We start from the raw sequence: 26,143 nt of genomic DNA on the forward strand, positions 1-26,143 counted from the left end.
CACTGCATTGGTTTCATTCGCAACCAGCTAGTTTCTGAATATTAGATGGTTGAATTCTCTCTTATAATGAGATGCCTTTATTTCCAGCCTCGGTTTATGCTCAATTTTACATGTGTCTCCTTTAAATTCAGTACAGGATTTGGCAGCGATCAGATGCTCTGGTTTTAATGTAAAAAGTGAAACTAATATTGTATACTGATCCATATCGGATCTTTCCCTAATGAAGCTTAATTCTGAGGTACTGCAGGCAGCTGATTAGAGCTGTATTTACATGGAGATGTGACCATGTACACAAACCACTTGCCAGTCAGAGGAACACGATGGTGAATCACAGATCCTGGGTCGGTTCTAGAGCGTTCAGATGGAGATGGTAGACCAACAGAGTCTGATTCAAGGCCATCTCATATATGATCAGAGAGTGAGCACAGCAGAGTTTCAGCTTTCTTCTGTGTCTCCTTGATTTGATCTGTGTTGAAGCCTCTAAATGGCTCTGATTGCAGTCTTTAGCCATGTCAGACCCAATCAAACAAACTGAGGAAGCAAAAGTTTCTTTTAAATTAAACTCCGGGACAAACCAGGACCAAATGGTGATTGGAGAGCGAAAAAAACTGAAAAGTGCAGAGATACATGCAAAGGTAATTTTCTACTGGTAAGGTTCAGTGACTCTAATTTGAGTGAGTAAGGCGTAGAAACAACACAATTCTGCTGGAACGAGTGAGAGCATTGGTTACAGATGCTGTCGTGCTCTAAACTCCCTGTGACGGCTGAAACTTGAGCTGCTCTTCTCAACTTAATGCATGCTGACATTGTCTAGATAATTCATCTAAACAACCAATCTTTCCAGTTTAAGCTAACGCTCTGTTCCAGGAAGCCACGACTTTAGCTGCAGAGTTTAGACTATACCGACCTTATGATGTAGAGTATACTTTTACTCCCTCCACATTATATGCAGGTTATTTCCTCACTAAATGCAAGTGTTGGGGCAATAATTAAGATGTTTCTATTTTATTAAAAATGCATGCTTTTCTTTCTCCTATTTGATTTATATATATATATATATATATATATATATATATATATATATATATATATATATATATATATATATATATATATATATATATATATATATACAATATTTACATTGACTCTGCCTTTTATAAGTTTGGGGCTGGTAAGATTTATTTTTGTCTCTTATGTTCATTTATGTTGCACAAATGTTTCATTTATTTGATGAAAAATGCAGTAAATTAAGAAATATTATTACAAATTAAAATAACTTTTATTTTATTTTATTAGATGTTATTTATTTATTTATTTTTCCTAATGACGAAGCTGAATTTTCAGCAGCCATTACTCCAGGCTTCAGTGTGACATAAATGTTCAGAAACCATTCAGATATACTGATGTGGTGCTCAAGGAACATTAAAGGAATTATTAAAATACTTAATGTTTTTGTTAAAATAATGATACATTTTTTTTGTGATTATGTGATGAACATAAAATTCAAAAGAACAGTATTTATTTGAACAGTTTTTGTAACATTATACATGTCTTTTCTGTAACTTTTGATCAACTTTATGCAACCACAGTGAATAAAAGAAAAAAAAAAAACTTGTCTACCCCAAACCTTTGAAATGGTAGTGTACAGCAGTATAAGTGTTTGGAACTGCTGTTTAGTTTGTTTGTCCATGTACACTTTTCAACATTGTACAGTGTATTTGATAACTAAGTAAGAAAGGCTGTCAACAAAATCTGGATTTACAACTATAGTGTGTAAAAAGAAAACTTAAGTGAAGACTGTCCCTTTAATGTTTCATAAGCTTTTTAAAAACTAGGCATTCAGATACAATGTGAAAAGGTACTGTTCTTTCATGGGCATTAAAGGCAGATATTTTGTCCCATCAGAGATCCTAAAAGTGATAGCTGCTCTTTTAAAGAACGCTTCTCCAGGAGCAGAAAGCATGGAAGTACGGCGTATCTTCCTCTCAGATATGATCAAACTCTTCAACAACAGCCGAGAGAACCGCAGGTGAGGACACACACACACACACACACACACACACACACACACACACACACACACACACACACACACACACACACAGACAGTTTTACTTAGATGTCTTAGATATCTTGTAACTGTTTTTAAATACTTCTAATTATACTGATTACATATTAACCTATTTTCTCTGAAGTGAGTACGGGTTTTTTATGAACTATTTTATGGTCTTTTCTGTAGGAGTCTGTTGCAATGCTCTGTGTGGCAGGAGTGGATGCTGTCTTTGTGCTTTATAAACCCCAAGAACAGCGAGGAGCAGAAGATCACCGAGATGGTGTACGCCATCTTTCGCATCCTTCTTTATCACGCCATTAAGTATGAGTGGGGTGGCTGGCGCGTGTGGGTGGACACACTCTCCATTACGCATTCCAAGGTTAGGATCCAAACGCACACACAAAACAAAACAACACAACACAACACAACACATGGATGGATGGATGTATTAAACGTATGTTACTTTTGCAGTCATGATTGTTTATTTGAATTCATAAAACTTGGTGCTCTTTCATAGAACACAGGAAATGATTTATGCCTACATTATTAGTATTATTCTTTTTATTATTATTATTACAACTGAACAACAGCTAATAGTAACAAATGAACATACACTACTTTTTTAAAACATTTTTGAAGGAAGTCTTTTATGCTCACCCAGGCTGCATTTACTTTATCAAAAGTACAGTAAATGTAGTAATATTGTGACGTTTTATTACAATTTGAAAGAACTGTTTTCTATTTTAATATATTTTAAAATGTTATTTATTATTTTGTTGGAAAAGCTGAATTTTCAGCAACCACCTGTCTTTAGTGTCACATGATCCTTCAGAAATAATGTTAATATTTGGTGGCTTATTTGTTGTTCAAGTAACATTTCTTATTAGTATCAGTGTTGAAAACAGTTATACTGCTTAACATTTCTGAGGAAACTGTAATACTTTTTTTTTCAGGATTCACTGATGAGTAGAATAGGAATAGGAATAATATAGTACTAATAGGAATAGGAATAATGGTATTAATATATAAAAAAAACAAATCTTGCTGACCTCAAACTTTTAAATGGTTGTTGTGTACAAATGTTTGGACTTTGCCTCCTTCAAAAGTCCACCAAAAAACGTCTATCACCATGTCTGTCTTCCTTTCTTCAGCACTATTGCAGTTGGTTCCTTCTCTCATTGCCTTTTTCCCTCCTGTGCTCAGGCTCTCTGCATCAGCAGTAATCCACTGGCTTCTCACTACAGAAACCTGACTGTTATTACGCTCCATAATCAGCTAGACTTCTGAGATTAGAATCTGAACTCTTCCACTGCCAAACCCTCTGTTCATACTTTTATTTACATATTGAATTGCTTCTTTAATATATTTGAGAGCTCTCAGTTTTCTGAGCTTTCTAGCTTTAGAAATGTCTATTTTAAGATGCTCTATTGATATTGTAATATGGACATGGTTCCAAGCGTAGTGAAGTCATTTGGTGTCAGACTGTGGCTTTGGGCACCAGCTGCTGGCATTGCTTCACTCTGCTTGAGTTCTTGTCACTGGCCACTTGGGGGTGCAGCTGTGCTATGCAGTGAGGTCTGTAGTGCTCAGTGTGCTTATTCGTCAGCGTATGCAGTCTTATTTCAGCCTCAGATTTACTTCAAGTTTGTTATTTCTGTGGTACTACCGTCACCAAAGGGAATTGCAAAAATAATGACCGGTTTCCCAAACACTTCTCATCTCCCATTGGCTGGACAAACAGCTTCCACAAACCTATGCCACTGACTAAGCCAGTGTTGCTACTGTATGTCAGGCTGGTCAGGATTCTCAAATAAACATCTTGAAATGTCTCGATAGCACTACAGAGCCACAGTGATTAAGGGAATTTTCAGAAAAATACATGTAAATTGTATAAAAAATGAACTGTAACACAGAGACGCCCCCAAACCAGGGCCCATGGGTCATAATAGGTTTGTGACGACCTTTTGATTTGGCCTGGCCAGGTCATTTCTCAAAATGGGGAAAAACATGCCACTGAAGCATTAGATGATCAGTCTTCATTTTTAATTCAACATTTTTTGATTTTATTTTTGCATTGAGAATGCAGAGAACCCAAGAAAATTTAATAATAATAAAAAAAAATCTTTATGGAATATAGTTATTATTGATTTTATGATATTAGGATATTATGCAACATTTACTTTCAGTCTGCGACCAATAATCAAGTTTAAATTTTTGGCCCTTCACAGTAAAAAGTTTGGCAAATCTGCTATCAATGCTTTACTGGAAGTTGTCACTGCATATTAATCTCACAATTGAGTTTTTTTTAAATACAAATTCCACTCTTCACCTTTAAAGATGATAAAGAAGCTCACACACACATACACACATAAAGTGGGGACATCCCATAGGCGTAATGGTTTTTATACTGTACTTACTGTATGTGCTATTGCCCTACACCAATCCTACACCTAAACCTACCCCATACAGGAGACTGTGCATTACAACTTTCCCCAAAAAAACCTCACTCTGTATGATTTATAAGCGTTTTGAAAAGTGGGGACATGGGTCAATGTCCTTTATACAAATCTATGTCCTGACTTTTCACAAAACCGCGCACACACACACACACACACACACACTCTCTCTCTCTCTCTCTCAAAACAAAAACATTATTATTTAGGGTGGTTTATATTTTTAATTATATTTCATAAAGAATGTGTATTGTGTGCAAATGGATTGCATTGTAAATAGTCTTAAATGGTTCATAATTATTTTGGTAATATATTTTGCATATTACAACTCTTGATGTATTTGTAATTTATTCATTTCATCTGAGAAACTCCTAAAAATGAAACAAACGGGTTCATTAACATTTATGTTTATTCATTTTCAGCCGTTTCATCCATAATGACTTACAAATGAGAATAATACAAAGTGATTAATTCAAGGGGGGAAAAAGTTGTGCTACCAAATTTAGTTCAGAAGCATGCTAAAATGCTTTTAAGATAAAAATTCTTATGATGATAGATACTAATGGTAATATGTAAAGACATACCTTATTTAAAAAATATATTTGTAAAGATTTTTCAGTCACACTCTGTAGTTAATTGTCAAATTACATTATACACAGTAAAATAAAACCTAATCTGTTGGTGGATTGAGCAGCGATAAAGTATAGAAGCATGCTTTGCTTTCATTCTTTTTCATGCAGACATGTTATATTTGAGCGTGCTTGCATTCCTTAAGTAGCTCACTGCTGAGCAAGTGCACACAAATTGATCATTCCCCTTCCTATGGGTCAAGCCTGTAATTGCTTTTTTGCGCTATAATTGCACAAGATTAATGCAGGTAAGGTCCTGTTCTGTTTACAGCGTCTCTGCTCTGATCTAAAAACAGAAAAGGGGGTTGTGCGTATGAACTGAAAAGGTGCAGCAGCGCAGAGCTAGAGAGATACATGCATCTGCTGAGGGAAAAAAAGCTAAAGAAACTCAATTGCAATTTTATTGTCCGGCGTGATAGATTTCCTGCCAACTCTGGAGTAGGAGAGCTGTTTGTCACTGTAGCTCTCCCTTTCAGCTGCAGGGGCTGGCTGACTGTGTGTGTGTGTGTGTGTGTGAGAGAGAGAGTGTGGGGAGAGAGAGAGACATTGTGTGTGGAATAGAAAGTGTGTGTGTTTGTGGAATAGAAAATGTGTGTGTTTGCATCTTAGTGATGCATCTTAGTGATGCACAGTATATGTGAATGGTATGTGTGGTTTTTAGGTTGTAGTATACAAGGTCTCCAGATCCCCATGTTTGAACACATTTAATATTCATCTCAAATGGCCTTGGCAATCATTAGGACAAGTCTCATAAATTCAACCAGCCTTTTGGGAACCCCCTGGTAAATAAATACATGCTCTTGGGCAGACATATGTACATTTAGACAAGCATGCAAAGCTTTTTTTCTCCTCACTATTCAGTTGTTTTTACAGTTTACTGTAGAGTGCTCTCTGTCAGAATATTGAGTAAATATATTATTATAACATAAACATGAAATATTTCTTAAATATATAATTTTATATTGAGTTCATTTCAAGTGTGCGGTTGTCTGATTGTTGCTTGATTGTGTTTTACTGGGCATGTGTGTTTCAAAAGAGATGCAGTCTCCTTTCCAGCCAGCCCACTGTAGGCAGACAGATGTTTCTGCAGATGGGCCTGCTGACACCGCAGCTTACCCAAGGTGCCCCTGTCCCGGCACTGCACATAAATGAGACTGGCTCCAAACAGTTACTGTAGGGGACAGTTTTCTGCTGAAAGTGATCACCTTGTGAAAGACTTGGTGCCCTCTATGCCTTCCTAGTCAGCATTCTTCTGTTCCACTGTAAAGAACATCTTAATGGGAGGAGGAGACATTGTAATGGTCCTGCAAAAGTGGCTGCTCTTCTGGAGCCTTTAGTTTCCTTCTAGAATGCTCTATTGATATTTCTGTCATCTCCTCTGGGGCTTCACACTATGCTTTCGTGTTCTCCAAGGGAAGGAGAAAGTGTTCTGAAGGAAAGTCATGAATTAGCATATAAGCATTTATAAGAACGCATTTATTTAGAGCACAGTGCATTATTTCAGCAGTGCAATATTCTAGTAAATGCAGAACTCAACCATTTCACCATTTGTATCCCTCCGGTTGCAGTATTTCTCACAGCGAGTGTCATGGTGGATGCCCAAATCCACTATAATGTTATAAATAATATTGTTTTGGTGTCACAGAATTTAGTTTTAAGAGTTAGGCATAAATGTACTTGTTTAGACTTCAAATATGCGGTTTATTAATAAACACAATGACTATTTAAAAATTTGCTTCACTGTTTTCGAAGATGTGAGCTACAGGGCGTCAGCTGTCATTCAGCACTCATGAACCTGTTGCGCTGCCTTTGTACTTTTGACTGAATTGCCTAGCAACTTTTATGATGGTTATATTTTATAGTATCATTCAATAAATAATATTTTATGTAAATAATAGTAGTATTTAGTATTGGGAAATCTTGTGTGTTTTCCTGATGGTTCTAAACTGACATTTTCAAATTAGTAATGAGGCTTGAGCTCAGCTGTAAACTGTCAAACTGAGATTTGAATCTATGGCGGAAGGAAGTAGTTCCACACAAAAGGAGACACTCCGTTGTTGTTTTTTATGTATTTACACACTCATGCCGTCGAACTGTTGTATAAATGCGATATCACATGAGTAGCTGTGTGATATGGCTGTATATCAGCACGGCTGTGATTACCTACGGCCGAATAACGTGCTGATATACGGACATATCTTACTACTTCTCGTGTGATATTGCTCATATATAAACTAAAAATTATTAATTGTATTATATCTTGAGGGTGAGTTGTGTGATTATCTTGACCTATACTGTATGCCACTATTAATATCCCTTCCCCATTTTTGGCCTCTAGAAAGTAAAGATATTTTATGATATTTTATAGGAAGACTAATACAATGCAGCTCAAGCAGTACCTTCTTTTCAATATTTATTTTCTTGCACTTTCTTAAAATTCTTAACAATTATTTTTAACCAACAAGAAACAGATATAAAAATAAAGATGCTTGTCGTCTTTGACAGTTGTGTGATTCTGGGCCTAATGGAGATGTTGGAAGGAATGACATGCCTATCTAACAACGTCAAACCTATTTTGTGGTGTCATGAAGCTGCTTATCGTACTTGACAACAGCAATACTATGGATTTAGAAGACAATGGGATCCAGTACTGGAACATTGCTTGTAAAGATAGAGGCATGCCTGCAGCCAGTCTGTATTGAATAAACTCACAGGCCGGCGTGCAAACTGGCCTTAGAACATGGATAACATTGACTGTAACATTGACATTGACAGTGATAAACCATTCACATTCTTGACATTCATTTTGCAAGCTTATCATACCATCACAAAAGCAAAGTTTAAAGAATTTCTTGAGTGTTTTATGACCAAACTTTTTTATTTAGCTGTCTTAAAGAAATGTTTGGCAATCCCTTTCATCTTAGTATTATTGTATAGTAGCTTAGTATTATTATTGTATTGTTCCACCTTTTTTCTCATTTTAGGAATAAGCTTAGCGAGTGAAAAAAAATCTGTCAGTGGATTAAAAACCCACCTTTCTTCAAAACAAAGTATGTTACGCAGTTTTGCTTCTCAGGTGCTTTTGCTACTTTTAATGTTATGATTAGATTTTTCTTTTTTAACTGGAAAACAAGAGTCGTTTTGCTTGTATGTTTTCCTGAGGTTCTCTCTGTGTACCTTTATTCTACACTTATGCAGAGAGCTGTGAAAGTATCAAAAGGAAGTAAAAAAAACGAACAGTGTCTTTTGGACAGAAAAGAAGGGATTCAGTCTACTGACCACATTGATTTTTGCAGGAATGGAATCGCATTTAGCTAATCCAATTAGAGCATTGTCAGGGTCCCTATTTCCCCTTTGTTTTGCGGTTACTCACTATCTATTGATCTAAATGGGGCTCCCTACCAGCCCTACAGTGAAAGTCTGTAGCCGACTGCTCCCTGCTGATCTAAGATCAGTGATTTAAGCGCTGTGTCTGTTGCTGAGCTTGCAGTCTGATTGCTGCAAGTTCTGCTGGATCATCAGTCTGATGCTGGATGAATCTTCCCTTGAATTAGGGATATATGTCTATATATTTATTTATCTTATACTTAATTTTTATTTGTTAATTTTGAATTTTTGACTGGTAAAGTGCAGTTTTTTTTAATACAATGAATTATTGATATTTTTCAGTAAAGCCTCTTGAAAAATGGATTTGCATTAAGTTGTATAATCTGGCAACCAGACAAACTGGTGATACAAAGCTCATTGTTATGTTATGAAACCTGCACTATATTCTTAGATGAATTGTAGGTTTTTCCATGCCCTACGTCTAGTTTAGAGAGTTGACCGGAATTAAATAAGATCAGATTGAAACTGATGTCTAGCCCACCCGGTGGCATACAAGACTATATTTCAAAACCACATTTCTATAGTTACCCTCTTTCCAGAGTAACTTTATCTCTACAACACACCAAGGGCTCACATGTACCATTTGCCGGTTATAGTAAGGTAACTAATGCTTTTCACATGACGTAATACTTTATTGGTACGATACGCATTGTAGCGAGCTGCCAGACAATGAGGTGCTTTTAGTGTGCATATGAGGATTTTTCAAACATTTAACAGCATATGGTATACTTACTGATTCTTGAAGATAATACCTAACAGGATAATATGGGGCCTCATGTGCAGCTTTTAAACCCTTAGTGGTTTACATGAATTCTAACTTTCATTTTTCACAAATCCTCAAATGCCTTGCAGGCCTTCCAGATATGTTTGGACATTTATTCGAAATTGAGTGGTTTTATCTGTAAGGCTCCCTCCCTTCATATGGTATCTAATCACAAAGAAGGCAAATGTTTTTCTGAAAATGCACCGTGTGGATTTAACAGTTAAATGTTAAATGCCGAATTGAGCCCAGACTAATGGTCTTGCTATTCCAAAGAAGAGAGTCAGGAGAGAAAGAAAACTAGCAATACATTTCAGAGCTGTCCATTCAGAGCAAACAGCCATGGATTACCAATCAGGCCACATGGAAGATTAATGGCCAGGCTTGTAGCAGGCTAATTTAGAACAATAACGGCCAATTAATTACGTACAATAAGGCTTTCTTGCCTAAATGCAAATGCCGGCATTGGTGTGGAAGCTGCAAGTTGTTTCTCGTTTCCCCAGTGGTGTGTTTGACTTTCTGTCTGTTGTGTTCGTTTGATAAATTGAGGTGTGTTTTGGTGTGCTCAGACTACTGTATCTGCAGATGCTATGCACTGTCTGCTGCTAATTGTAGTCCTAAATACACATAACCATCTCTCTTTTCACAGTATTTTTATTCCTGGCTGGTCAGGCTATAGCTCAGATATTTTAGAAACTTTTATTATTGTTTTTTTTTTATTCAATAATTTTTTTGAAGTGACAGAACCAGAATACATTTTTTTTATATATAAATTCATAACAAATAACACATTGAAATATAAATCACTTTGAAAGTTAAATCATTTTATTTGCAGTAGTAACTTTTTGTACAGCTAAAATTGTACATTCTAACTCCATACATAAAACTTGACAAGAATCAATGAATAAACACATGATATAAACAAATGTTCTCCTGAGTCTTGACCCTAGTGGCATTTATACAGGCATCACAGAAGTACTGAAATAACTAATTATGTAATATATAATATATATACACAAGCCAAATTCTGGAAATGTTGGGACGTTTTAAAAATTTGAATAAAATGAAAACTAAAAGACTTTCAAATCACATGAGCAAATATTTTATTCACAATAGAACATTGAGAACATAACAAATGTTTAAATGGGGAAATTTTACACTTTTATCCACTAAATGAGCTCATTTCCAAATTTGATGCCTGCTACAGGTCTCAAAAAAGTTGCCACGGGGGCAACAAATGGCTGAAAAAGCAAGACATTTTTAAAAGATTCAGCTGGGAGAACATCTAGCAACTAATTAAGTTAATTTACATCAGGTCTGTAACATGATTAGCTATAAAAGGGATGTCTTAGAGAGGCAGTCTCTCTCAGAAGTAAAGATGGGCTCTCCAATCTGTGAAAGAATGCATAAAAAGATTGTGGAATACTTCAAATTGCAAAGGCTTTAGAAATCTCATAATCTACAGTGCATAACATCATCAAAAGATTCAGAGAAACTGGAGAAATCTCTGTGCGTAAGGGACAAGGCCAAAAGACCTTTGTTGGATGCCCGTGGTCTTCGGGCCCTCAGACAACACTGCATCGCTCATCGGCATGATTCTGTCATTGACATTACTAAATGGGCCCAGGAATACTTCCAGAAACCACTGTCGGTAAACACAATCCGCCATGCCATCTGCAGATGCCAACTACAGCTCTGTCATGCAAAAAGAAAGTCATATGTGAACATGGTCCAGAAGCGCCGTCGTGTCCTGTGGGCCAAGGCTCATTTAAAATGGACTGTTTCGAAGTGGAAAATTGTTCTATGGTCAGACGAGTCCAAATTTGACATTCTTGTTGGAAATAACGGACGCCGTGTCCTCCGGGCTAAAGAGGAGGGAGACCTTCCAGCGTGTCATCAGCGTTCAGTTCAAAAGCCAGCATCTCTGATGGCATGGGGGTGCATAAGTGCATACGGTATGGGCAGCTTGCAAGTTTTGGAAGGCACTATGAATGTGAATATAGTTCTCTATGGACTATAGAGAACATTTGGCGCATCATTAAATGAAAAATATGTCAAAGTTGACCACGAACTCTTCTGCAGCTGGAAACCTATAGATTGGGACCAAATTCCAACACCAAAACTCCAGAAACTCCAGCCTCGATTCCCAGACATCTTTAAACTGTTTTGAAAAGAAGAGGAGATGCTACACCATGATAAACATGTCCCCGTCCCAACTATTTTGAGACCTGTAGCAGGCATCAAATTTGAAATGAGCTCATTTTGTGCATAAAATTGTAAAATTTCTCAGTATAAACATTTATGTTATGTTATCTATGTTCTATTGTGAATAAAATATTGGCTCATGTGATTTGAAAGTCTTTTAGTTTTCATTTTATTCAAATTGAAAAAAACGTCCCAACATTTCCGGAATTCGGGTTATATGTTATACAATGCCATATAATCGTATAATATAGTACTATATATATATATATATATATATATATATATATATATATATATATATATATATATATATATATATATATATATATAGTACTTGTATGTTATACTGTATGACAGTTAATTTGATCTGATTGAGAATTAATTTTTTGCTCCTGTGCATAATTAACATTCCTTCAAACCCTCTTGCTGTCTGTTTCATCAGGTTACCTTTGAGCAACACAAAGAGAATCTGGCCCACATGTTCCTTGAGTACCAGCGGATGGGTTCTGAGGGAGGATCTGAAAGCAGACTCAGAACTGTATCTGGAGCCAGTCACGATTCTCAGTTCCTTGCCTCAGCCAATGGTGAGCTGAATGCTGACGAGACGGCTCCATCTACTGTAATTGAGCTACGTGTTGAGGAGAAGGTCACTGATCAGCCTGGAGACAATGAGGAAACCAGGGCCCAGATCCCAGTCACAGTGTCCAACATTCTGGCCAGAGATGAGGAAGAGAGACAAATGGACACCGTTGCCACCTCACTAGAGACAAAGAAAGGGGATAAAGGTGAACAAGACACTACGAAAGATCCAGGAAAGGATAATGAAGTGCAAAATATGGAGGCTAACATGGATGGAGAGCATGAGAGAGTGGAAAGAGTTGAGGCTGACATCACAGTGACTGAAGGGAGGGTAAACGAGAAGGAAAGAGCTGATCTGAGTGTAACAGATGATGCTGACAATACTCAGACTGTAACCGACAAGGATGCCAAAGTTGAAACTGAAGCTGTGAAGATATCAGATGAAGATGATGGTAAAACAAGCACTGCTGAAACTGTACTAAATGTTCAGGTAGAAGATAAAGAGAAAGGACCTGGAGATTCTTCTCCTGAAACTGTAAAAGAAGCCAAAGTGGAAGAAACTTCTGAGGCTTCAGCTCACCAGGAGACCAGCACAACTGGGGACGCCGTCACGAATGAAGATAGCACTGATGTTTCCTCAGTCAGCAACTTAGTGAAGGTCAGTGATGACAGCACGGAGGATTCTTCTTTTGTTTCAGCTACAGCGGGTGAGACTGATGACAATGGTGCTGAAAATGAAGATGATGGGAAAGAGAAAGAAAAGAAGCTGGAAACCGAAAAAGATGAGAAGCCATTACAAAATGAGGAAGTAGAGGAAACCAAGGATGAACCAACTCCCATGGTGGACGTGGATTTAAACCAAAGCACCTCTATCGATGAGACCAAGCTTCACACAGAGACTACAGCTGGTCATGGTGCTGTTGAGACCGAGCAAACCCCAGAAGTACTTCCTGCAGATGTGTCCAAGGTGTCTACGGCAGAGGTTAGCCCTTGCTCTGAGAGTATCTCGCAGGATCCAGGAACTAACCAAGACACTCTGAAGGCAGCAGGGACTGAGACCTCAGCAACTAAAACCAAAGAAATTAAAATTGCTAGACTGGATGTGTCAAGTGTGGCCTCAGACACAGAGAGATTGGAGCTGAAGGACACCTCAACAACAGTAAGTTTTGCAATATTAATAACTGAGGAACATGATACCAGTTTGAGACTTACAGAAATTTACCAAATTTATTGATTATATGGAAAACTTGAGATTTTTCACGGGGCAAGAAAATGACTTTCTCATTAGGTCACACAAAACAAATTTTAGAAGAAGAATTGTGTATTTTTTGCAGAATCTGAGCGCAAATCAAGCAGCTGCCTCAAGCCCCTCTGGTCAGGGCAATGAGAGCTCGTCTTCGGCACGATCCACTATGTTCCGTATCCCAGAGTTCAAGTGGTCTCATATGCACCAGCGCCTTTTGACTGACCTGCTGTTTTCTATCGAGACTGATGTGCAGATGTGGAGAAGGTGAGAGAAATACCAGGAACCGAAGAACAAATAGGCAAAGGGATAATATATCCATCTGATGTTTAGCTTTTTGTAAAATCAGTATTGATAAAACATATTTATTAACAATCTTTAGATGTTTAATCTCATTGTTGCTTGAGAAATCCAGTAATATCAATAGTATCCACACAATCAGGATTTTTTTTTTTTTTAGGGTGAAAGGTGTTGTTGTTTTTATTGATTATCGACAGATGCAGTTCATAGTTAAGTTAACCTGGGAGTAATATTGAAATATTGAAATATGCTTTATAATTGAAACTAAAATTAAAAGTCAAGTACGAGAATGTTGATTACTTTGAATTACCCGTCTGCCTCACAGACAGCTCCCTTTGATGTTGTAGTAAGTTTCATAACTTCTTTTATAATTTCATAATTAGTTTTCTCACTTCTCCCCCAGTCATTCAACTAAGACAATTATGGACTTTGTGAACAGCAGTGAGAACGTAGTGTTTGTGCACAACACTGTCCATCTAGTCTCTCAGGTGGTGGACAACCTCATCATGGCCTGTGGAGGAATCCTTCCTCTGCTGTCTGCAGCCACCTCTTCTACGGTTAGTATGTTTGTGTGTTTCCGTCAAGTGCGTCAAATAGAACCTATTACAATCAGTAATGCTGTCTGTATTGGATGCATGAGAGATGGCTCAAAATGTTAAGTAGCTGACAGTAAACGGATGCTTTTACTTGCACTTGCTACTCCTGACAATAGGACAAATGGATTTGTAAAGTCCACTTTGCCATCTCAAGTGTTGTGGCATGATGCACTGCATTTCCCCTGCCACTGATGTGTTTCAGTCCCGCTGAAGGACAGTTAGGACGGTTAGGTTAATTGAATTTGTCCACCCTATTTGTCTGATTTCCTCCATTATTGGTTGGACATAAGTTCGGCAGTGTTTACTTGTATATGTCAACATGAAGCTCAGAAGATTTCTGCAGTATTCTTGTCATTATGAAATTCTACATCTCCTGGCCCTCTGAATTAGTTTAGTTTATGTAATATTTTGACTAATTTGATTATTTGATTACTGATTGAAGATTCAAACAGCAGTGTTTCAGGATGGGAATGGCCTGCACATTTGCATTCAGATCCATTCCTGTATGGAACGACTTATACTATCCAATCAATTTCTGATAATAAAAAAAAACTATACCCCAATCAACATATTTGTTTCTCATTAAATATCTTGTTTCACTCAAGTAGTCATATTACAAAATTAAAATGGGTTGCTGACACAATTTCATGTTGACTTTAAATCCTATCTGCAGCTTTTGCCAAAAAAAACAAATATTTTTCAAGATCCTTGATGGTTTTCCATGCCATTCACAGCAGCTCTCACATCAGAGTAAAAGGATCATTTCAGTCAAGTCTGAGAGGACCCTTAAATCACGGTGTGATAACTTGTACATACTAAATGACCACAGATCTCATTAGAAGAAAGTGTGCTGGCCCATCTTAATGATCATCATTTATATTCTTACTTTAATGATTGTGAGTAATTTGAATCCAATAGCCATGATAATGAAAAGTGAGGGTGATGATAAAGGTGATCATCAGTACATTATGAAAGTTTGAGTGAAGATGGTGCTGATTATGAAGGCTGCAGTTACAGTAATGATGATGATGATGATGATGATGATGGCGCTGTCTTGCAGCATGAGCTGGAGAACATTGAGCCGTCTCAGGGTTTGGCTGTGGAGGCTTCACTGATGTTCTTGCAGAGGTTGATCAGTCTTGTGGATGTGCTGATCTTCGCCAGTTCACTCAACTTCACAGAAATCGAAGCAGAGAAGAACATGTCTTCTGGAGGAATCCTAAGACAATGCCTACGTTTGGGTATATCTCTCTCTTTCTTTAGTGCTGTTTGCTAAGGCTTGTTATTAATCTATTAAGGCTTGTTACAATAGCCATTGCTCATACTGTATAACTTAACTAATAAACTTTGCCATTTAACCTGCCCCACACTGTTTGTGCTACGAACACATATTTGTACAAATTGTGTGGTTTGTTGTGAGGATGTGGGCTTTTACTAAGCAATTGGAGATGGCCAAAAATATCCCATATACTCTCATTGACGGTAGGATCTGAGACATATAGGAACTTGAATCAGTAGGTAACCATCTAGCAACTGCATAGCAACATGCTAAAAATGCTCAAAACCCCTTAGTAACATCCTGGCAGCTATCCACGACACTCTAGAATTGTGATAGCGAGCTTTGCATGGGCAAGACACATTTTTGTGTTAATTAGGGTCAGTAAGAATGTTATTTTTGAAAGAAATCAATGCTTTTTTTCCATCAAGGATGTGTGAGATAGATCAAAAGTGACATTTATAATGTTTCAAATAACTGCTGTTCATTTGAACTTTCTATTCATCAAAGAATCCTGAAAAAAATATATGATGGTTACCCGAAAAATATTAAGCTGCACAACTGATTTCAACATTAATAATAATAGGTGTTTCTTGAGCAGCAAAGTATATTACAATGATTTCTGAAGGATCATGTGACACTGAAGACTAAAGTAATGGCCATCACAGGAATAAATTACTTTTTAATTAATTAATTTATCTATTAAATAAAAAATATTTTTAAATTATAATAATATTTGTAAATATTACTGTTTTTATAGTATTTTTGATCAAATAAATGTAGCCTTGACTGCAAAACTCCAAAAACATTAAAAAATCTTACAGGCCTCAAGCTTTTGAATAGTAGTGTGTGTATCCCTGAGTCAGTGCCTCGTCTCTTTTACCTGTCCTGCTCACTCACTGTTTGTTCCTCTTCCTCCATGATTTTTAAATAATGTCCTGCACTTTATATATTTTTTTCTCAACCTGTTTCTCTCAATCACTGCCCCTCACTACTTAATGGGAAATCAACTTGCAATTGATTTTAATCGAGTTTGATGTTAGCATATGGATGAGCTAAACATCTGAAACACTGAAACAGCCCACTATGTTTTGGAGCAGAGTCCTTTTTTGCTCATTGCTCATTGATTTCTCTCTATTGGCTCATTTGGTAGAGGTAATAACTGCCTTTCCCTTCTACCCCAACACCCACCCCCCCCCCCACCCCCACCCCCTCTGTTTTGTGTGAGCTCTCTAATAGTGTTATTATAAGCTCTCCACACTGTAGTGGTCTAAAATGAGAACCGTCATCAGGCCATTGACTGTAATGGCTGTTTTGTAGCCTGAGGCACCTCCTTCTTTATGTGTCTATGTATCACAAACGGTGCTGCAGCATTATAGACCATATAACAGAAATCCAGCCGTTCAGATCGGTTACATTATTCATTTCTCTTTCTCACACACACACACACACACACACACACACACACACACACACACACACACACACACACACTCTACGTGACCCTCCCTGAAGCTATCTAGACACCATCAAACTCCCTCTCTAAATACAACACTTTTCCACTCTACTACCCCTCCGCTTTGCCACATCGCCTCTCTCGCCCATGTAACGCCCAGACCCACTGAACAAAATGGCCGGCGTGTTAAATCGACTCGACAGTGTGCAGCAAGGGCAGGGCGGACCTTCCTGATTGGAGGAGTGAGAGCGAAACCGAAGCCTGTTTTTAGGAGGGCTGAAAGTATAAAATGAATATTTGATGAGGTCTGCCAGTGTGTAATCTGATTTGGGATCTGTAACAAGGTTTAGCCTGCCATCTCTCCGTCTATAGCCCTCTTTCTGTCTTTTGCTCGCTCTTTCGCTCAAATGACTAGAACGCCTAATGGAAAAAGCTGGTCGGTTCCTGCGCTGGTATAATACCTTTAATCTAAGCGTTTTGGAGTTTACATTTGTCAGTTGTCAAGGTATGAGAGGATAGAGGGTTGAATAGAGACATACACATGCAGTCACACAACACACACATTTTTGTGCAGTTCAATCTCATGTGCAGTACATTAAAATGAAAACACACACACATGCACCATTCTAATCTTACATATAGCATGCAATACATCAAATTAAATGCAGTAAAAGGATTTTTCTGCGCCATGGTGTTGGGAACCTGGCCAAAATGATTAAACACAGAATAAGCAATGTCATCTGTTTTCCGAACCTCATACAGTTTAATGTGTTTTCTTTTTCTATACTCGATACGACTGTTATGTCTTGGAGAAGAATTACCGTAACACTTTATAATAACTGCACACTATGAATCATTAGTTTAGCATTAGTAATAAAGCATTGTTCCAACATGAATAGGCATTAGTAAGCAGTTTATAAATACAGCTATACATGTTTTGTTCTTGAGCATATCTATAATGTTTAATAATTGTATTTTCATACTTTATTAATGATCAATTTATCATTTCTAAATTATTAGATTATTTACAAACCAGTTATTTAGGAGTTGTCAGTGGTTCATAAGATCATTTAGAAAGTGTAAGTAAATGATTAATAAACTATTTAAATGTACATTTATAAATCTTATTATTTAGACACATGATAATAGTTGCTCAGTGTGTTAATAATTGCTTTATTAACACATATTCCTGCTGTAATTCATGATTAAGTCAGGTAGTTATAAAACATTTAGTAGTTGCCAGCCATCTATTTTGTGAGCTCGTCTAAAGTGAGGACTATTCATACCTTGAAAAGCATTTACAAAGCAGATTTAAAGGCTCATTTATCTTCCAAACAGAAAAGTTAAACAAACACAACACAGAGGGATACAGAACACAGCAATAAAAAATGAAACTACAACTGTACACACAAAATAAACCTCTGCAATTTCATAGAAAAATAAATAAAAAATTCAAGTGTAGTTTCATTTTTTTGCATCTTGAAATAAATATTTCTGAGTTCTGTATCCCTCTGTGTTGTGTTTGTTTATTTTTTTCTTTTGAGAAGATAACTGAGCCTTTACATCTCATTTGTAATAGATATGCTTATAAATTAAGAACAAGGCATTTATAGCTGTATTTATAAACTGCTTACTAATGACTATTAGTGTTGGGACAATGCGTTATAAAGGATGAACTGACTATTTATTAATGCTTACCTAATGATTCATAGCATGCAGTTATTATAAAGTGTTACCGAATTACCTTGCAGCGTTTCTGTATTGTTATTCATTTGTTAATTCACATCAAATTATTTTAAACTTTTGTGTTTATTTTTAGTGGTGTAGAGGTGTATGATATATTGGAACTATGTTTGATAGCGGCCAGTATTAGAGATTTTAATTTATCTGTATAAGTAGAAATTACTTCTGTATTGGCTGATATTTAATTCTGCATGCTCACTACAACTGTTTTTATATTTGGATTACCTTTGCCATCATCTAACACTTAATTAAATTTAATCTTTAAAAACACTTATAAATAAAAATATAAAATTTAATTAATTAATTATTTTATATTTTAGTGTATTACTTCGAGTCCATTTAGACAAACTAGTATAATTAGAATACATTTTAATATTGGCAATTTATTGATTTTCATTTGATAATAATTATCGCTTAGGGAAACATCACTTTTACGGTAATATTTTAACTACCTGTTTAACTTTATTTATTTTTTTGGAAGGAAGTCTCTTATTCTCACCAATACTGCATGTATTTCATTAAAATTGCAGTAAAAATAACAATATTTTTTAAATATTACAATTTAAAATAAATCTATTTTAATGTATTTTAAAATGACAGGAATTTCTGACGACAAAATTACATTTCTGTGATGGCAAATCTAAAATTTCAACAGCCATTACACCAGTCTTCAGTGTCACATGATCTTTCAAAATCATTCTAATATGCTCATTTTTATTAATGTTGAAAACAACTTAATGTTTTGGTGGAAACTGTTATACATTTTTCAGGATACCATGATGAAAGAAATTATTTTAAATATAAATTTTTCCACCAATCTAAAAGTCTTTACTGTCACTTTTGATCAAAGTATGCATTCTTGCTGAATAAAAACGTTAATTAAAAAAAAAACATACTAACCCAAACTTTTAAACAGTAGTAAGTGTTAAACTTTATCGTCCCACAACATTTGTGCAGCAGATATGCATGATACCTAAAATCATGCTGCTTTTTGAGGAGAGATGTGCTATTACTTTTCTAAATGACTAGATTTACGATGATCTGCCAGGTGGACATTAAAACATCTCTTAGACTTACACACTGAGGACTTTAGAATATCACAGATTCTTAGGGGTGGGCTTTTTTAACTTGGGCCAGTAAACAGCCACCTTTCAACCATCATGCAGTGCCTTAGAAACTACCTAGAACACCCTAAAAAACATAGCAACACAAAAAAAAACACTGACAATATGTTCATAATGTTCATATTCTTTAAAAAAAACGTAATTTTATGATTTCTGCTTATGGCTTTAGTTTTTACTACATTAACTCATAAGATGGTATTTTAAGCCCTATTTCATTGTCATGCAACAACCTTCTCATATGTCTTGTTTCCTTTAGTCTGTATACCCTTTCATCTCTATGATGTTGTCTTTTTCTCTGCATTTCTACCTCTCAGTTGCACTCTCTCTCTGTCTGTCCTTCTCTCACACACTCTCTCTCCCCCTCAGTGTGCGCGATGGCTGTGAGAAACTGTCTGGAATGTCAGCAGCACACTCTGGGTAAGTCTGGTGCAGAGAGCAGCCGTGGACAGCAAAGCCTTCTGGGAGCCGCCAAGTCTATACCAGCACAGGCAAGTTCAACGTAATGCCAAGGATATCTCTCTCTCTCTCTCTCTACTGTCCAGATGGTAATTTTAAATTGAACCTTAAACAGAATCCTCAAATAGAATCCTTTTGGTCAGTGGCCCAAGGTTTCATTCCTACAGTTCCAGTAAAAAAATAAAACCCTTTTTCTTCCTTAATGTGTTGTGTAACTTACACTCTACACTCACAGCTCATCTATTATTAAGAATCTTAGCAAAACTGTTGCATTAATGCCTCTGTGCCTCAGTGCTGTCTAAATATGGAATAGCAAACAGAAGACTCCCTAGTTCTTACAAAATCCAACTGAAATCAAATGTTGGAGCAGTGGTAATTTTTTTTTTTTTTTTTTTTAAACTGTCTGTGCTGAGCTGACATTGTGAATGAGACTGTATGAACTGTGTTTGTGTGTTACAGAGTCCTGTGGACATTGTGACAGGAGGGATGTCTCCTATCAGAGATTTAGATCGGCTCCTGCAGGACATGGACATCAATCGTCTCCGTGCTGTAGTGTTCAGAGATATAGTGAGTTTTTTAACTCAGTGCTCATTCAACTACTGCATCTCTGATCTGCCATTCATTTAGCTAATGTTTTGTAATGCAGTGAAACAACGTTATGTAAAACTCAGGGAGTACTAGGAGATTTAAATTGTGCTTTGTTAAAAGCATACAACAGAAAAAAAAAATAATTGGTCACACTTTATTTTAAGGTACAATTCTTGTTATTAACAAACCATTAACTATGACTTTTGCCTCAATAAACTCCTAATTTGCTGCTTATTAGTAGTTAGTAAGGTAGTTGTTAGGTTTAGGTATCGGGTAGGATTAGGAATGCAGAATACGGTCATGCAGAACATGTGCTTTGTAAGTACTAATAAACAGCCAATATGTTAGTAATAGGCATGCTAATAAACTAGTTAATAGTGAGAATTAGTGCCTATGCTAAAGTGTTACCAAAAAATCTATAGATGAAAATTTTCATCTCATGATTTCTCTAGTTCTCCAGAAAGAAAAAAAAACAAGTGTGACAAGTACATTACGTTAAGTACAATACATTTTTCTTTTTCAAAGTGACTTGGAAATTAAAAATATGGCTGAAGGATTTCCTGCATTGGTTTGGTTTGATTTATATATATATATATATATATATTCTTTTTGTTTGTTTTGTTTTGTTTTGTTTTGTTTTACAGCCATTACTCCAGTCTTTATTGTCATAAAAACCTTCAGAATCCATTCTGATATGTTAATTTGGTGCTCAGGAAGCATTTCTTATTATTACCAATGTTGAAAACCTTTGTGTTAAAAACAAAAGCATTTATTTGAAATAATTGTTGTATCAGTGTAAAGGTCTATACTCTATACTTTTGATCAGTTTATGCATCCTTGCTGAATTAAAAAATATTAATTTCTTTCTTTCAAAAAATAAAATAGTAATCGTATTGACCCCAAACTTTTGAACAGTATTGTGGCTAATTTTTTATAATACTCTAACATTTGTAAATTGCTTTGTTGTGTGCTTTGCTTTAGGAGGACAGTAAACAGGCTCAGTTCCTGGCCCTGGCAGTGGTCTACTTCATCTCTGTGCTCATGGTATCTAAATATCGAGACATCCTTGAGCCACACAATGACAAAAGACATGCCCAGCGCTCACAGTCTGTCAGGAGCACAGGTGACCACCTGAACCCACACATATCACTGCTGCAAGATTGAACCCAGAGAACCTGCAGAACAAATACTGATGCATTCAGTGTTTTGAGAAGTAGACTGATGGTTTTTTGTTTTTGCAGAGAGTGTTCAGTCTGATCTTGAGAACGGTTTGTCTCCCCATCGTCGAGACTCTAGTATTGAGGATGGGAAGACCTCAGTCATCACCGAGGCACAGACCGGCCCAGATGCTGTATCTGAAGCCCTATCTACTTTGTCCTCTGAAGTCAGGAGAGGTCAAGATGTCGCCGATAGAGACAGCAAAGGAAAAAATGTTAACGTCAAGGATATTTTGAGAAGTCTCGTCAGTGCACCCTCTGATGACATCATAGTGGACCCTAGCCTCATACCGCCCGGGTTTCTGGGTGCAGTGAGCGATGCTTCCCGTGACCAGTCCGTCCAGTTCCACTCATTTGACAGGTGAGTGGACAATCAGAATTTATAGTTCATTGGCCAATCTGTGCACATAGATCTAAGCGCTTTGGTAGAAATGGATTGCTTTTTTTTTTTTTTTTTTTTTAACAACTATTGTTCTCTACATGTAAAAAAAAAAAGAAATACTCTCTTAGATTGTGCTATAGCAGCAGTCTGTGTGCGTTTTATGATGGACACCCCCGCAGAGCACCTGACTTCTTCTGTGGAAGTGTGCCATTCTATACACAATCAAACAAACAGCCTTACAAAACCAGAGCCCATCAAAACAGGCCTCAGGAGACGCATACACATCCACTTGTCCATTCCTCCACCAGTGGATTTGTGTGTGTGTGTGTGTGTGTGTGTGTGTGTGTCGGTGTGTGTGTGTGTGTGTGTGTGTAAGGGCAGATGGTTATTATAAAGAAAAAAAAGAAAAAGAAAAAAAAAACAGTTCAGTTGTACCACTGTTTGTTTCATATCTAACAATAGAGCTCAACAATAAGTAGGTTCACATTTTTGCTTGCCCTGCCAAAATTTCACTGGCCTCCCAAAAAAAAAAAAAAGGAAAAAAAAAAAAAGAGATGTTTTTGACCCATGTAACCCAGAGCAACATTTAACTGCTATCTACATCTACTAGCATAATAAATATAAGAGTGAAACATTAAAGACAAGAAAACAGTCAGTTATAAAATAAGAACAAATTACTACCAATAACACAAAGAAATAGGGCTGTAAAATCGATGAATCGGAATTAATCGCTTGCAAAATAAAAAAGTTTGTGTTTGCGTGATATATGTGTGTGTACTTTGTATATTATATATATATTACAGATACATGTATATGATTTATATTATATATATAAATATAAATACAGCAGGTTTTTCAGGTAGGTCTGACAGTGTTGAATAAATTAATCAAATGTAAAATAACACAGCATAGTCTTCACTGTGTAAATGAGTGTATAGATTCATCTTTAATTACATTACAAATTTATTCTGTCAAAAGCAGTGAGTGATTATCTATTTGTCTTTTTTGTTTGATTCATATTAATAGCAGCAGCAGGTATATTAGGCTGCTGTCACTAATGCATGGATCCAATATACTGATGCATTTTCTTTCACTAGTTTACATTCACTTAAATGGTTTTGCTGTTTAATATTTTTGTGAAAACTAATATAATCATGATTCTTTTAGGAATAGAAAGTTCAAAATAACTGGATTTATTTAGAATATAAATCTTTTATAACATTGTAGCTTTACTGTCGTTTTTGATCAATTTAATGAATTCTTGCTGAATATAAGTATCAATTTAAAAATAAAATCTTACTAATCCCAGTCATTTGAATGGATGTTGTGTACATATATGGCAGATGTCAGATTGCATGTGCATCAATTATAAACTTTTGTGTCTTTTGGGATGTTTTTTTTATTCCTTTGCATTTCTGCCTGTTTAAAGAGTGTAGTGTAACTTTTGCTCCACGGGGATCATTGGGTGTGTTGGGAAACAAGATCCATTGCTATGTGTTGGCGAACGTCTGCACTGTCTGGTTTTTATTTGCTGCATTGTCTGTGAATAAGTCTGACATAACCATAGAGGGTTTATTACAAAAAAGAAAGAAAGAAAGAAAAAAGAAAAATATGATTTTGTGTTGGAAATAGAAAGCAGTATGTCATACCATCTTCTTTCTGTTTACCTTCTGCTCTCTCACATCTCTTCTCTTTTCTATGTCTTCTGGGCATCTGTGAGACATCCCTCTGATCTGGCCTTGTGTTTTATCTGAGGAATGCTCTGTCAGGTATCACCACGCTGCTGATATCAGGACAGGGATTACGCTGGCTCCTGCAAAGGATGAGCTCAAAGCTCCCAGCAGTCACTGCAGCTCTCTTCTGCCGCCACCACTAAGAAATAAAGACATTCTTAGAGAGGTCCTTCATTAGGTCTTCAGTCAAACCAAGCTTCTTTTGCAGCCTGTTCATACCAACACAAATGTTTGGTACAAAAATTTGGTCAGTTTTTTTGCATACAATTAGTCTTTTCAGACTAGAGGGCTTCTCGAGTCCTGAAATCTGTAACCAACCCGAATCATTCTTACCCAAACCTGCATGCATAAATTCATTTTTTAAATGAAAAACCTGATAAAATTTAAATCAGTAGACTAATAAATCATGGATTCGCTAGTGTTGTCTGCAGTGCTATTTACCTCATCTCTGGCGAAGGGCTTCTGACACAGAAAAGAAAAGCCCTGCATGAACATGCAGCGTAATGAAGGGAGTGGCTTTTCCTGATGGATCTCTTATCTTTAAGATGGATTTCTGTGTGCGAGGTTACAAACGTTTGGGTTACACATTATTGTAAGGATCAATTCTCTCTATTAACTAATTGCTTATTAGCATGTATATTACTAGCATACTGGCTTTTTATTAGTACTTATAAAGCACATATTAATGCCTTATTCTGCATATTTTAGATCCCTTAATCCTAACCTATACCTTAACTTAACTATTACCTTACTAACTATTAATCAGGAAAAATTCTTAGTTAATAGTGAATATGTGTTCCCTATTCTAAAGTGTTACCAACATTTGTTCCTTTTCTACGTGCATTTTTCAAAAATGCATTTAACATGAACACGCAAGTATGTGCTGAAGTGCTGAAATGTTAATCATTCATCACTCAGTTAAGGTCACTGTGACCTGATTACATCCTGTAACTTTTGTCGTAATGTTATTTACCTGACCATAAGATGATTAGAGTTTATTTTTCTAAATATTCAAGGTAATTATAAAAATAATTACATTTATTCAGGAATGTTCACCAATCAAGCAGTGCTTTTTTATCCTTAAACCCAAAGTGATAATGATGACAAAAGGAAGGAGCTGGGATGAATTTAGAAGTTAAGAGCAAAGTTATTATTCTTAAAAGTAATGTAAATTATGTTTGAATTAATAGCATATTTATTTTAAATCACCCGAGACCTGAGGCCACTAATAGTGAACCCTATTAAAAAATAAAAAAGCAAAATGGCAGACAGGCTGAATGAAAAAAGCTAAAATTAGTTACGCCACAGTGTTGGAAATATTTCTGTTTTAAATCATGAAGACGAGCCAATGGATATCAACGTGCAAACTTTGCGCAAGAGTTATGCCGGTGAACATCTTAATCTCAGTCAATTCACTATGCAGAAAGTTAAAGTAAAAACGGAATGACGGAGCTTTCGTCATCTGACGCTGCATATTCTCTCATAGACGATGAGAGAGACAAATCTACTTCAACATATGCTGATAACGGTATATAGCTAACTGTTTTAATTTATTCCCTTAGTATTTCTCTTGTGGCCCATACATAGTGAAAAAAAAAATTAGAAGAAACGCATTTCATGTTAAACAGGTTGTTTTTGAAAGTTGGTGCTTGAAATAGGCTAAAGCTTTTTATTTAATTGATTTTTGTTGATGACTGCAGTGTTAATATTTTAATTATATGCCTATAGTTCGTTGTATAATATACCTGTTTTAAAATACTATTTTTAAAACATATTAATTGAAGAGTGAATAGCCTAATCATTTGTTATCCTCGCAGCGCGTAAGTTTAGCGGTAATATTTCGGGACAAATTAATTGTAATTTTAATTTAATAAAAAAAGTAACTTCATAATAATAATAATAAGCCTAATAAAAATAACATTGTAACAGGCTACATTAATTGGAAATGCCAAATCCTCTT

At 36.1% G+C, this 26,143-nt stretch overlaps 1 protein-coding gene across 8 annotated transcripts in view; it reads left to right on the top strand.

Annotated features, from left to right (window-relative positions):
- Positions 1–26,143, top strand: part of lrba (LPS responsive beige-like anchor protein) — a 275,213-nt gene that overhangs the window by 66,561 nt on the left and 182,509 nt on the right. For all 8 annotated transcript variants that reach the window (XM_058770127.1, XM_058770098.1, XM_058770136.1 and 5 more), the window contains exons 20-29: positions 1,909–2,032; positions 2,243–2,435; positions 11,933–13,228; positions 13,404–13,579; positions 14,016–14,169; positions 15,269–15,449; positions 20,174–20,295; positions 20,723–20,830; positions 21,833–21,974; positions 22,093–22,429. In XM_058770127.1, coding sequence (XP_058626110.1) covers positions 1,909–2,032; positions 2,243–2,435; positions 11,933–13,228; positions 13,404–13,579; positions 14,016–14,169; positions 15,269–15,449; positions 20,174–20,295; positions 20,723–20,830; positions 21,833–21,974; positions 22,093–22,429 — 2,833 coding nt within the window. The remainder of the gene's footprint in view (positions 1–1,908; positions 2,033–2,242; positions 2,436–11,932; positions 13,229–13,403; positions 13,580–14,015; positions 14,170–15,268; positions 15,450–20,173; positions 20,296–20,722; positions 20,831–21,832; positions 21,975–22,092; positions 22,430–26,143) is intronic.

The sequence above is a fragment of the Onychostoma macrolepis genome, chromosome 01 (assembly GCF_012432095.1).
Source record: "Onychostoma macrolepis isolate SWU-2019 chromosome 01, ASM1243209v1, whole genome shotgun sequence".
Classification (NCBI taxonomy): Eukaryota; Metazoa; Chordata; class Actinopteri; order Cypriniformes; family Cyprinidae; genus Onychostoma; species Onychostoma macrolepis.